This window comes from Anabrus simplex, chromosome 5 (genome assembly GCF_040414725.1).
Source record: "Anabrus simplex isolate iqAnaSimp1 chromosome 5, ASM4041472v1, whole genome shotgun sequence".
In the NCBI taxonomy this organism is placed as follows: Eukaryota; Metazoa; Arthropoda; class Insecta; order Orthoptera; family Tettigoniidae; genus Anabrus; species Anabrus simplex.
Window position 1 is genome coordinate 322,084,771 of NC_090269.1, and position 13,922 is coordinate 322,098,692.

Genomic DNA, 13,922 nt, shown 5'->3' on the forward strand with positions numbered 1-13,922 from the left:
CCGGTTGCCACGGCTAGAGATGTTATTGTAAATGAGGGTGTGTGTGTGTGTGTGTGTGTGTGTGTGTGTGTGTGTGTGTGTGTGCGTGTGTGCGCGCGCGCGCGCACGGGGGGAGGGGAGAAGCAGTGTGGTTGCTGCAGTCATTGCCAGTGTGGTGTTCATTAGCATTAGGCCGCAAATGCAAGACACCCTTGATTTTTCACATGACATTCTGAGAAAAAACCGTCCTCTTGGAATCGGAGAAATACAGTATCATTGCAGAGGCTTTTGTGGCAAATACTGCAATAATCTTCTACCAATGGTGTAGGCTAACCTAACCGTATATGTATCATAAAAACATTTCAGACGCATGTAAGGAAATGATAACGTCCTCACTACAAATTTCCATGGCAATAGCCTTTCCGAAATTTAAGTACACGCAAAAAAAATATAAACCATCCTCTGAAATCAGTGATATACTCTGCCATATCATGAGAGTTTCACATTCTTACTTAATTTCGGTGTATAACATTAAAATTAAAAGAGATTGTTTATTTCAGCCTTTATTTTTAACGAGTTAGCAACTGCTATCGGCCAAGTTATTATTCATTTATTACGAAAACGTGTTATACTCTTTCTTTTCAAATTTTCTTTACGGAACAGCAGTCAACGGGTATCACTAACCGACTCTGACATCTCCTTCGAATGTCGAGGAGAGAGCTTGCTAGTGAACATAGTGAGGAAACGATACCGAAAGTGATCGATCGCAAGCAACATTATCGCTGGGGTGCATAATTATCGGTAACGGAAAAAAACACCACATGCTTAATCGCTCGTAATAACGGATGTGTCAGTTAGGGCTCGTGCTGTAACTGAAGGATAATACACAGTTTTATATACAATGACATAGACGTTTATTCAAGCACAAGTGTTTAAAAAAAAAAAATAAGTCCCTCACCATAGACGCTTTAGGTTTAAAGTATGTTTATTAGAAAACAAGGTTTTTAACATCACTGCAGACGCGAATTTTAATGAGTATTCTTCTCACAAATGCCTGAAGATTGTTACAAACACTGACTTTTTATTCATGCCACCTAGTGTTATTACAAAAGTATTTCACCATAGATGCTTCTAAATATTTTAAATATGTACTTTAGTATATAAGTTTTAAAACACAATAGGGAACATGCATGATCCGAGGATTTAATTAAAAATATGCTAATCTGATTCAAAATTTCATGCAGAATTCAAAAATGTGATCAGAATGTACAAATAATAACTCCAAACATGATAAAAATCTAAATCAATGTACAAAACTGTCACGTGACGCAAGTACGCGATCTCATTGGTTTGACGTCATCGTACAGGTTGACTGAATTAGCAGACGAAACAACACATAGTGTGCTGTGAGAAGCAGGATACACTTCGCGTCTAGTATGGTTAAATTCGAGGTCTATACATTGGATAATAATCTGAGTGGTAAATTTTAGACTTAAAATGAATCCTGCGCAGACAGTGAGGCAGAAAACTTATAAACGGTGTAGAGTTCCGATGTGCAACAGCACATCGCAAACCATCCCGAACAAATTGTTTATAAATGTTCCGAAGACGCTAAAACTAGGGGGAAATGGATTTTCGCGAGCCGGAGAAATGCTGGCGATATATCGGAAAAGTCTACAGTTTATTTTTTTGAAGATTTTAACGTAAGATAAATTTGTTTGAATTTTCAATCACTTTTCCATGTCAGCTGTTCTAGTGGTAAAACTTGAAATTTTAAAGTATGATGCTTTATTTAACCCTTACACCTCGAATTAAAGTTCTCTGTGTTGTCTCTACTACTCGCATTTTAAATGTGAATGTTTATCTTATATGACCTGTATTCATCTTTCACGATTTTGGAGGTAGCATTTGCTTCTAAATGATGAATTTATGCTATGCAGATTTTAAGTAAGCTATACTGGAGCAAATAAAAGCAATGTGTGCAATTTAAGACAAATTATTTTGCATTATCATTATTATTATTATTATTATTATTATTATTATTATTATTATTATTATTACTATTACTATCGTTATCGCATACCGATTGGATTCGTTAATTATTTCAATGAACAAATTATCGGTAAAAAGCAATTTAAAAACTCTATTCAGTCTCTGGTTTCAAAAGCAATTTAAAAACTCTATTCAGTCTCTGGTTTCATACCTCACGGTAGATTTTAGGCTAAACGGCGATTTCTTGAAATCGGGATCAGTTGATTTATAATTGTGCCAGCCGTCAGCATCAGGCACATGTTGGGTTACGGTACACAAGCCGAACATCGCCAGTTCACTTTCAGGGTACAAGGAAGGTGAAGAGGTGCGAAAATACTGTGTATTTGTGTGTTACCCGACATATACAACATTGAACATTAAACTATATATGACTATAAGAGCACATGGCGACCATGATTGTTTACTATCGCTCGACCTTTCGTGCGCGTGAGTGGACAGCTGACAGTTACACTGCCCTCTAAATAACAGATTATTGACTGATTGTCAAATAATATCTGGATTCTACAAAGTTCCACGCTGAATCAAAAGATGGCAGTATAGTATAGCATCGTTTATTTTGTCGGCTAAGAAACGGCAGACGAGCGGTGGGCGATAAAATGTCATGTCGGGTCTCGCCCGACATGCGACCGGAACGGGAATATCGTAATGTCGGGCCTCACCCGATAGACGAGTGGTAAAGGTTAGATGTTTCAATTACATCTTGGAATATGAAAGTAATAAACAGTGCATTAATTAATGCACTGTTTATTAAAGTATTCTCCAAACCTAACCTATGTTTTGGGTGATCCATGTCAAGATAATAAATCAAAGGGGTTAAAAACCATTTTGACAGCTCTAATTCTAGCAATTCATCTTGGCATGTGACAGTTATTTATGTCTTTATTGAAGAGCTTAATTTGTCAAGAAATTTAGGCTATATCTAAATACTCTATATACTAATATAACAAAAAATAGGCGTGTACATCATGAAAGGAAACAACGTGAATTTAACAAATGTGTAACTTTACACAAAACCAACGCTTGTCTGTTGGGGTCTTATAAGTTAACAATGCTCAGTTATAATAATTATCATAATATTAATGAAATAAATAACATAATTGCACACAGGTGAAAATAGTGATGTTGGTTTTTAAAATATTATTCAACTTAGCCTAAGTTTTAGGTTATACAAGCCAAGTCAATAAACCGAAGGGTAAAAATACCGGGTGAGTTGGCCGTGCGGTTAGGAGCGCACAGCTGTGAGCTCGCATCCCGGAGATAGTGGGTTTCGAAGCCCTGAAGATGGTTTTCCGTGGTTTCCCATTTTCACACCAGGCAAATGCTGAGGCTGTACCTAAGGCCACGGCCGCTTCATTCCCATTCCTAGGCCTTTCCTTTCCCATCGTCGTCATAAGACCGATATGTGACGGTGTGAAGTAAAGCAAATAGCAGGGAAAAAAAGGTAAAAGTCACAGTACCCAAAGACATTCCTGTATTGAACGACTAAAATGTCACCAGACACTTTTCTTGCCTGATATGCTCAGCTTGTTAAAAGCCAAATGTAATTAATGTTATTGGCTTTACGCCCCGCTAAGTACTTCTACGGTTTTCGGAGACGCCGGTGTGCAGGAATTTAGTCCTGCAGGAGTTCTTTTACGTGCCAGTAAATCTACAGACACGAGGCTGACGTATTTGAGCACCTTCAAAAACCACCGGACTGAACCAGGATCGAACCTGCCAAGTTGGGATCAGGACAGCATCTCAATCGTCTGAACCACTCGGTCCGACTTGTGAAAATTAGATGAAGTCATATGTATCTTTATCATGTTTAACTTTTTTCCTCCACAAAGATATTTAAAGTTTCTCTTTCATGGGCACCAGAAGTGGGTAGGCCAGTTGTCCCAACAATAAATATATATTTTTCTGGGAATGATAGATTATAACCCTATAGTACTATGATCTTTCTTTCTTTCTTTCTTTCCTTCTTTTTTTTCTTAATCAGTTTGTCCTTCAGGGTTGGTTTTCTCTCGGACTCAGCGAGGGATTTCACCTCTACCGCTTCAAGGGCAGTGTCCTGGAATGTGAGACTTTGGGTATGGTGATGAAACTGGTGAGGAGGGCCATTACCTCGCCCAGGCGGCCTCACCTGCTATGCTCAACAGGGGGCCTTGTTGGAGGATGCGAGGATCGGAAGGGATAGACAAGGAAGAGGGAAGGAAACGGCCGTGGCCTTAGGTGCCTGGAGGAGAAGTAGGAAAATACGAAAAACCACTTCGAGGATGGCTGAGATGGGATTCGAAACCCCTCTACTCAGTTGACCTCCCGAGGCTGAGTAGACCCCGTTCCAGCCCTAGTACTATTTGTTTTCACCTTTCATGGCAGAGCCGGGAATCGAAACCGGGCCTCTGGGAGTGGGAGCTAATCACATTAACCACTACACCACAGAGGCGGACTAGTACTATAATGCTACCTATATGTTTATGTCAGTGCTGAAATCCGATTTCTTACTTTACTAATGCTGAAAGCCTGAAAATGTAATGTTATTCTTTAATATGGGAATCAATCTAGAAAGAAATGTTGAAAGTGATGTGATATCTATCCAGGTTCGTTGTTATTCTAATACTATGGGTTACAGTACATTGCACGTATATAAAAGACGCCACTTACAAACTTGCTTTCATCCGCGAATTTCTGCAGCCACAAAAGTCACTCTTTTTCAAGAATGATGACATCTACACATGGTAGATTGTCTGACTGTGCTGTTTTGAACTTTTCTTCTGTCATTTCGAAGTTATTCGCGATCATGAATAATAAACAATCGGCTTTTAGCAACGGCTGATGCACAGCGGCTGGTAGAGCTGCATGCGGTACTGGATCGTGACGTCACAGCGCGCCGCTTACGTCGGAGGCCGTTTCACTCGCCTTGCGGAAAGGCACTATTAAATATTTTTTAAATGGTAGAAAACAAGGCAACTTACCACAATGTCATACGTTTACGTACTATTTCATTGGTGTACTTTTCAAAAAAAAATATTTTTGAAAATTATGCATGTTCCCTATTGTAGACGCGAGTTGTAATTGAAGTATCATTCATACATATCTCCTTACCCCCAAACCCCACCTCCATCCTTTTCATTTAAAGCACCTAGAACAATAGTTTTAAGGATCCCATGGGGCATAGTTTTAAGATCAAATGAGCTTACTGTCCAAATGTTCTCATCTAAGATATTTATATACAGCTGTAGATGACCACTAAGTGGTCGAAACATGTTCTGTGTGTGTTAATGTATTTTTAATTTTGCCTAAGGCAAAAGAAATAAAGTATCGATTAGGTGGCTTTTTAGATTAATTTGTTGATTATACTCATCGAGACGGCCATGAAGTCGACAGCTTGCGATAACTGATTAAACAATTAAATGGGAGAAATTTATTCCTTATGCCTTGTGTATTTCATTAAATTTTCTTTTTGCATTTGATTTCCTGTGGGGGGGGGGGGGGGCAGCTTATAATGCAATAAATATGGTACATATTTAATTATATAATCATGCATCAGTACTAATTAAGACATGAACTTATTACCTGTAAGGGTTCAACTGCACGAAGTCTTATCAATTTGTTCTCTGGATCCATAACTCCCAGAACTTCTACTTTCACTTGTCGCATGTTACCATCCTGAGATGTCGTACCCAGGCTAATAACACCAACCTGTTACACCAAAATAAGAAAAAAACAATGCACCATACAAATACAACACAGTAAAACCTCAATAAGCTATTTCTGCAGGGGACAAGGCGTGTTAAATGAGAAAATGTACTGATCAATGTCCAAGTAAAACCTAGCCAAAGGACTCGTGGAACAACTTTACACATTTTTTCAACATATGTGCATTTCATGTTGTGTACCTGAACACTGAAAGCTGCATCTACCATTTCAAGTAGAAAAAACATGAGAAAACGAGTATGAAAACCTCTTCCTCTGGGACCTGTGTAAGTAACAACAGACTATTACTAAAAGGTGTAAAAAAACATAAGAGAATAAATATGAAAACCTTTTGCATAGGGGCCCATAAAATTAACAACCTAATATTGCATGTCACTTTCTTTCTAAAACAAATGTGTAATTTTGAACCGTTAGTTGATGGCTTATGTTTTGGAGTAGTGGATTAACATTGTATTCTGGTCACATCCTTCTACCATGAATACTCGGAGGCTGCACTCGCCCAAGAGCTAGAACGACTTTGGCCACCATCTTGAATGTGAAAATACATTAGCAATACCAGGCAATGGTTCGGAGTTCAGCCTCACTTGCCTCTCACAAGATGTTTGCATTATGTGCTTGGAAGAATTATTTCAAAATTATATTTTTGTAACTCAGGAAACTTTCCTTTATGCTCTTTCTTTTTCGGTTTTCCTTACAGGCACTTTCAATTTTTTCATGATTGTTCAAAGTTGAAGGAGTTAATACTGATGCCTACTCTTCACGCCTCAGATACAGGTATCTATCCAGTTACAAATAAAATGGTCCGTTATTAGACATTATAAATTTTACAGCTAACACATTCCTGGTTGCCAGTGTTTCGCCCCAGTCTGCTAAGTTGGGCTCATCAGTTGGTAAATAGCACACCCACCAAGACGCATGGCTACTGCATACAGCGGAGGCCACTGCAAAGGCTATTTGAAACCACCGGCAGTGCCAATGCACTATGAGAGACTTTGTCTCATTACCAAAAATTGATGCCTGCCTGGCACACTGGGGCGAAATGCTGGCAACCAGGAATGAGTTAGCTGAAAAATTTATAATGTCCAATAACAGACCATTTATACTGGTATTATAAATTCGGGACAAATATTTCAGGTTACCTATGGGAATCAACATCAAATCAATCATCTATCCAGCTCCCAAAGGATTTCAATTTTATCTTCATTAGTAAGCAATTTCACTACTCTTTCACATACTCGTAACTAGACTATCACAAGAAAAATATGTACATGATAAAAACTATTATGTTCCTAATCCACAAGCAGACTAACACATGACAATGATTATTCACTACCATTCACTGTAGAAGTCAACACAGAATAAATTTCTAACTTCTGACCTAAATGTGAAATACAAGCATAAACAGGCAAATGTATTATTTGGTATCCCTACTGCCAACTGGCTAGCAAAACTGAACTTTTCTGATGCTACCAGCTTGTTCCCCGCCAGTGAAACTGACCCTGTAAAATTCAGGAATTGAAGGTCTTCTTCCATTACTGTGCAACTTTTCTCAACCTGCCTCCTATGGCAAGGGCTCTTATCTGTGTTGGAAATTACATTCTATACATGAGGTGCCACAGAACATTTCCAGGGCTGGGAAAATTGTGATTGTTCCAAGAGGTAGCAGCAAAAACTTATGTAAGATAAGCGAGGTATTTTAATATAGATTTTATACAATAGGAATCAGAGCTTCAAATTTAAAAGGTACCGTCAAACGGGGTGATTTTGGACACAGAGGTGATTTCGGACAGTATGGTAGATTTGCCGTATTTTGTCGCATAGCAACGAGCCGCCGGTGCTTTGCAGTTCCACGCGCGTTTTAGTTTGACCTTGAGGTTATGTTTTCCACGTTCTGTGCTTTTTATTATGAAACGACTTCATACTTTGGAAAATTTCCCGTGTGCACTGACACTGTTGAAAGTTCATGCATTATCATTAAGTGAATACTTTTGATTGTCGCGGTTGGAAGGAATCCATTATAACTATGGTTCTTAGTGAGATCAACTGACTGAAGTGTTCATAAATGATTGCTGTGGAATTTTGGTGTGATTTAGTGAAAAATAGTTTTTACGCACATTTTACTGAAAATTGAAAGCAGTCTGGGTGATTTCGGACAATGCCTAGAAATTATCAGAGGTAGAAAGAAACTGCTTCGAGGGATAATTACGAACCAAAATTATTAGAAAAAGCCGTACGTGATATTAAAAGTGGAAAGTTGTCTTATAGGAATGCATTTGATTTCTATGGTATGCCTTGGTCCACCCTACAAGATAAAGTGCGGAATGTACATCCAAAAAATGGGAAGACAACCAATGCTAAATGGGGAAGAAGGAAATGCTCAAGGAAGTTCGTCACCCTCCGGCCATGCTCCAACACCACACAACCTGCTAGTTCACGCCGCCGCCACAAATAAAATGTTCTTCCTGGGAAGTCGATTTTTGGCTGTGACTTCCGCCGAGATGAAAGCAGTGCGGCCAGCAGCAGTGAAAATGAATGCGATGAAGCACATAATGAATGTAATGACGTTCTGGTGTTGCAGGAAGAGGCTTTCCTGGTTGCAGATTAAAAATACAAATTGAGGAACAAAGAGCATACAGGCAGTATTTTGGCCTGGCACGAAATATTCGTTCAAGGGATGTGGATGTCAAATACTTGCGCCCATATAAAAACAGAAGAAAAGTGTTTGTGTTCCCTAACATCCCTGCTGAGGAACAAAGAACAAATTTCGAAAATACTTCCAGTCCAAGTTGAGAAGAGAGGAATGTTTATTTTCAAAGAAAACGTATTTTAGATTTATAGGCGGTGGCAACTACATGTTCATTGCATCGACCATTTTTTGCTCTGAGATTTGTATTGTTTGTAAGAAAAAATATTAAGACTTCTCAGTAGGATCTCTGTACAAATTTAAAACTATTAATATTTCAATTTAGACCAGAAAACTTTACATTTACCTTGTCAAAAAAAAGGTCGATCAGTAACTCGTTGTTGTTGTTGGAGTCATCAGTCCATAGACTGGTTTGATGCAGCCCTCCATGCCACCCTATCTTGTGCTAACCTTTTCATTTCTACGTAACTATTGCATCCTACATCTGCTCTAATCTGCTTGTCATATCTATACCTTGGTCTACCCCTACCGTTCTTACCACCTACACTTCCTTCAAAAACCAACTGAACAAGTCCTGGGTGTCTTAACATGTGTCCTATCATTCTATCTCTTCTTCTCGTCAAAATTAGCCAAATCGATCTCCTCTCACCTATTCGATTCAGTATCTCTTCATTCGTGATTCGATCTATCCATCTCACCTTCAGCATTCTTCTGTAACACCACATTTCAAAAGCTTCTAATCTCTTTCTTTCTGAGCTAGTTATCGTCCATGTTTCACTTCCATACAATGCCACGCTCCACACGAACGTCTTCAAAAACATCTTTCTAATTCCGATATCAATGTTTGAAGTGAGCAAATTTCTTTTCTTAAGAAAGCTCTTCCTTGCTTGTGCTAGTCTGCATTTTATGTCCTCCTTACTTCTGCCATCGTTAGTTATTTTACTATCCAAGTAACAATATTCATCTACTTCCTTTAAGACTTTGTTTCCTAATCTAATATTTCCTACATCACCTGCCTTCGTTCGACTTCACTCCATTACTTTTGTTTTGGACTTATTTATTTTCATCTGTACTCCTTACCCAAGACTTCATCCATACCATTCAGCAATTTCTCGAGATCTTCTGCAGTCTCAGATAAAATAACAATATCATCGGCAAATCTCAAGATTTTGATTTCCTCTCCTTGGACTGTGATTCCCTTTCCAAATTTCTCTTTGATTTCCTTTACTGCCTGTTCTATGTAAACACTGAAAAGGAGAGGGGACAAACTGCAGCCTTGCCTCACTCCTTTCTGGATTACTGCTTCTTTTTCAAAGCACTCGATTCTTATCACTGCAGACTGATTTTTATACAGATTGTAGATAATTCTTCGTTCTCGGTATCTGATCCCTATCATCTTGAGAATCATAAATAGCTTGGTCCAATCAACATTATCGAATGCCTTTTCTAGATCTACGAATGCCATGTACGTGGGCTTGTCCTCGATTCGATCCTCGAAGATCAGACGTACAGTCAGGATTGCATCACGTGTTCCTACATTTCTTCTGAAGCCAAATTGATCTTCTCCCAACTCAGCTTCAACTTGTTTTTCCATTCTTCTGTAAATAATACTTGTGAAAATTTTTCAGGCATGAGATACTAAACTAATGGTGCGGTAGTTTTCACACCTGTCAGCACCGGCTTTCTTCGGAATAGGTATAACAACATTCTTCCGAAAATCGGATGGGACTTCTCCTGTCTCATACATCTTGCACACTAAATGAAATAACCTTGCCATGCTTGTTTCTCCTAAGGCAGTCAGTAATTCAGAGGGAATGTCATCAATTCCAGGTGCCTTGTTCCTATTGAGGTCACTCACAGCTCTGTCAAACTCTGACCACAAAATTGGGTCTCCCATTTCATCAGCATCAACAGCCTCTTCATGTTCCAGAATCAAATTATCTACATCGTCACCTTGATACAACTGTTGGATATGTTCCTGCCATCTTTCTCCTTTGTCTTCTTTCCCTAGAAGTGGTTTTCCATCTGAGCTCTTAATATTCGTACACCTAGATTTCCTTTCTCCTAAGGTTTCCTTGATTTTCCTGTATGCCGCATCTACCTTTCCTACAACCATACAACCTTCGACATCCTTGCACTTCTCCTTCAGCCATTCTTCCTTAGATACCTTGCACTTTCTATCCACTTCATTCTTTAATCGCCTGTATTCTTTTCTGCCCTCTTCATTTCTAGCATTCTTGTATTTTCGTCGTTCATCAATCAGGTCTAGTATCTCCTGAGTTATCCACTGATTCTTAGTTGATCTTTTCTTCCTTCCTAACATTTCTTCAGCAGCCCTACTGACTTCATTTTTCATGACTCTCCACTCTTCCTCTATAGTGTTTCCTTCAGCCTTTTCATTTAGTCCTTGTGCAACATGTTCCTTGAAACAATCCCTCACACTCTTTTCTTTCAACTTGTCTAGATCCCATCCTTTTGCATTCTTTCCTTTTTCAATTTCTTCAACTTCAGATGGCATTTCATGACCAACAAGTTATGGTCAGAGTCCACGTCTGCTCCTGGGAAAGTTTTGCTATCCAACACCTGGTTTCTGAATCTCTGCCTAATCATAATGAAGTCGATTTGATACCTTCCAGTGTCTCCAGGTCTCCTCCAAGTATACAGCCGTTGTTTGTGGTGTTTGAACCAAGTATTGGCGAGGACTAAATTATGATCAGTGCAGAATTCAACTAGCCGACTTCCTCTTTCGTTCCTTTGTCCCAATCCAAATTCTCCTACTGTACTGCCTTCTCTTCCTTGGCCTACCACTGAATTTCAGTCTCCCATCACAATTAGATTCTCGTCACCTTTTACATATTGTATTAAATCTTCTATCTCCTCATATATTCTTTCGATTTCTTCATCATCCGCTGAACTAGTAGGCATATAGACCTGCACTATTGTGGTGGGCATTGGTTTGGTGTCTATCTTGACAACAATAATTCTTTCACTATGCTGGTCATAGTAGCTCACCCGCTGCCCTATTTTCTTATTCATTATTAAACCAACTCCTGCATTTCCCCTGTTTGATTTTGTGTTGATAATTCGGTAGTCACCTGACCAAAAATCTTGTTCTTCCTGCCAACGTACTTCACTTGTACCAACTACATAACTTTAGCCTATCCATCTCCCTTTTCAGATTCTCTAACCTGCCACAATGATTCAAACTTCTAACATTCCACGCTCCAACTCGCAGAATGTCAGTATCCATCTTCCCGATGATCGCCCCCTCTCGTGTAGCCCTCCCCCCCCCCCCCCCCCCCGAGATCCGAATGGGGGACTAGTTTACCTCCGGAATATTTTACCCGGGAGGAAGCCATCATCAGTACATCATTCATACAGAGAGAGCTGCATGTCCTCACGAGTTAGTTACGGCTGTAGTTTCCCGTTGCTTTCAGCCGTGTACCAGTATCAATACAGCTAACCTATGTTGAGTATTAATACAAGGCCGTATCAGTCACTCATCTAGACTGCCGCCCTTGGAACTACCGAAAGGCTGCTACCCCCCTTTCGATGAACCATTCGTTAGTCTGGTCTCTCAACAGATACCCATCCGATATGGTTGCACCTGCGGCTCGGCTATCTGCATCATTGGGTCACGCAAGCCTCCCCACCGCGGCAAGGTCACATGGTTTACGTTTATTATTATAATGATTCTAACCAGCTATTCATATTTTGGACACTCTCAGAACTCTTTAAATATCACAAAAATAAAGCAAAAAAAACACAAAGAATTGAAATAAAGGAACTATTTATGTCCGAAATAACCTAATACGCTTTGAAACTTCGGACAGCGGTTTAAAATCTAAGTGTGTCCAAAATCACCCCGAAGTACGAGGTGAATTCAGACCCTACTTTTTGTTTTCTCAGGAAAACCTGCATTGGCGTATATTTTTCGTTCGTAGGGTATTGCATTAATTGGATATATTCCTCATTATTAGGATGATAAACAATACAATTTAAGATTCCCTTCATGAGTTAAACCGAAAATAACCTCAAAACATCCGAAATCACCCCGTTTGACAGTACAAGAAAAACCATCACGATAAGAAATGCACTAATGAGGTTAAACTGCATTGTGCCTAGAGTATAAGATTTGAATAAATCTTTCTTTTAATTTTAAATAATAATAAGTAACAGACCTCAACACGTTTGCGATTGCCACCCATCTTCTCATACTTCTCATGGATGGCAGCAGTGCACACTGCACGCATGTTGGTGTAAAAATTTTTAACATAAAAATTGTCTACTTTCACCCATTGTACAACATTCTGCACATTGGTCTGGCATGACCAATGATAAATCAACTTCAGCAGCACAGTAGGGGGATGTGGTGCTCCCTCAAATATTGAGCCACTGAACACCTGGAAAAATAAAATATTTAAAAAATCAAATTATCTTTTTTTTTTAAATTATCTTACTGCTTGGTTATCTTAAATATCTCAAACTTCTGATTTCATGCACCAATTGTAAATACCTGAGAAATAATAATTCCACTATAATTGGTCCGTTATGAATTAGCACATTCAGGACAAATATTCATCATTACTCATAACAGAACTTAAAATATTAAGTTTCCTAAGGGAAATATATCAATACCTGGGAATACAAAAAACAAAATAGCAAGTAAGAGCCTCAACACTAGGAAAGTTTAATGTACAGTTGTTTCAAACGACGTAACTCTTGAGATAACTACCCAGACATACCAATTCCTTCAGCAGCTGAAAGCTACACGTCTCACAGGTTAGCACAAGGGATGGAAAAGGAGGAGCAGGAGGAGGAGGAGAAGGAGGAGGAGGAGGAGGAGGAGGAGGCGCAGATTTGTTGATCTCTCCAAGATTACCCTGAAACTCTACTCAAATCCTTCATTTATATGAAAACAAAAGAGATACAGATACTGAACAGAGTAAGAATTTTTTTAAACTACAGTATATCTTCTCACAACAGCAGTAGCACAATATTGCATATGTGACAATGTTTATGGAGAAATTTCAATAACAGAAAAAAAGACAAAGAAGAATGCAGACACTGGGCAATATCAATAAAACAGAGACATTACTTTTATTTCCAGTTCCAGAAATTCCTCACATCCGTAACAACATTTACTCATTTGGGGAGCACTATTCCCCTCCAAGAGATACTACTCAGCAACACTGGAGGGCTGCAAGCAATATGCTCCACTTTTGTATCAATTACAGTAACACATCCAGGGTGTTTGACAACGCAAGGGCAGAAAAGGGCTAAGATTGGGAAGATAGCAACCATAGCCTTAGTAAGGTACAGCTTGCCTGGTGTGAAAATAGGAAACCACAGTAAACCTCCTCCAGGGCTGCAAGTGGTGGGATTTGAACCCACCATCTCCCAAATGCAAGCTTATAAGAGACATTTCTCTCAGATTTTGGAATTTCAATAGGTGACACCTGTTTGATAGAGCAACAAGTTTTAAATGTGATGACTAAGTATATGGTGGTTTTAGGTTGCATAAAATTGTATAAACCTCAGAAAGACT

The 13,922-nt window shown here is 39.0% G+C and overlaps 1 protein-coding gene across 8 annotated transcripts in view; it reads right to left on the reverse strand.

Moving 5' to 3' along the window:
- The window catches only part of LOC136874046 (uncharacterized), a 616,846-nt gene that overhangs the window by 336,549 nt on the left and 266,375 nt on the right, over positions 1-13,922 (reverse strand). For all 8 annotated transcript variants that reach the window (XR_010860213.2, XM_067147551.2, XM_067147552.2 and 5 more), the window contains exons 10-11: positions 12,556-12,777; positions 5,590-5,715 (exon numbers count right to left, since the gene is read on the reverse strand). Coding sequence is in view for 7 of the 8 variants with exons in the window: in XM_067147551.2 (XP_067003652.2) it covers positions 5,590-5,715; positions 12,556-12,777 (348 nt within the window). In the remaining variant the exon portion in view is untranslated. The remainder of the gene's footprint in view (positions 1-5,589; positions 5,716-12,555; positions 12,778-13,922) is intronic.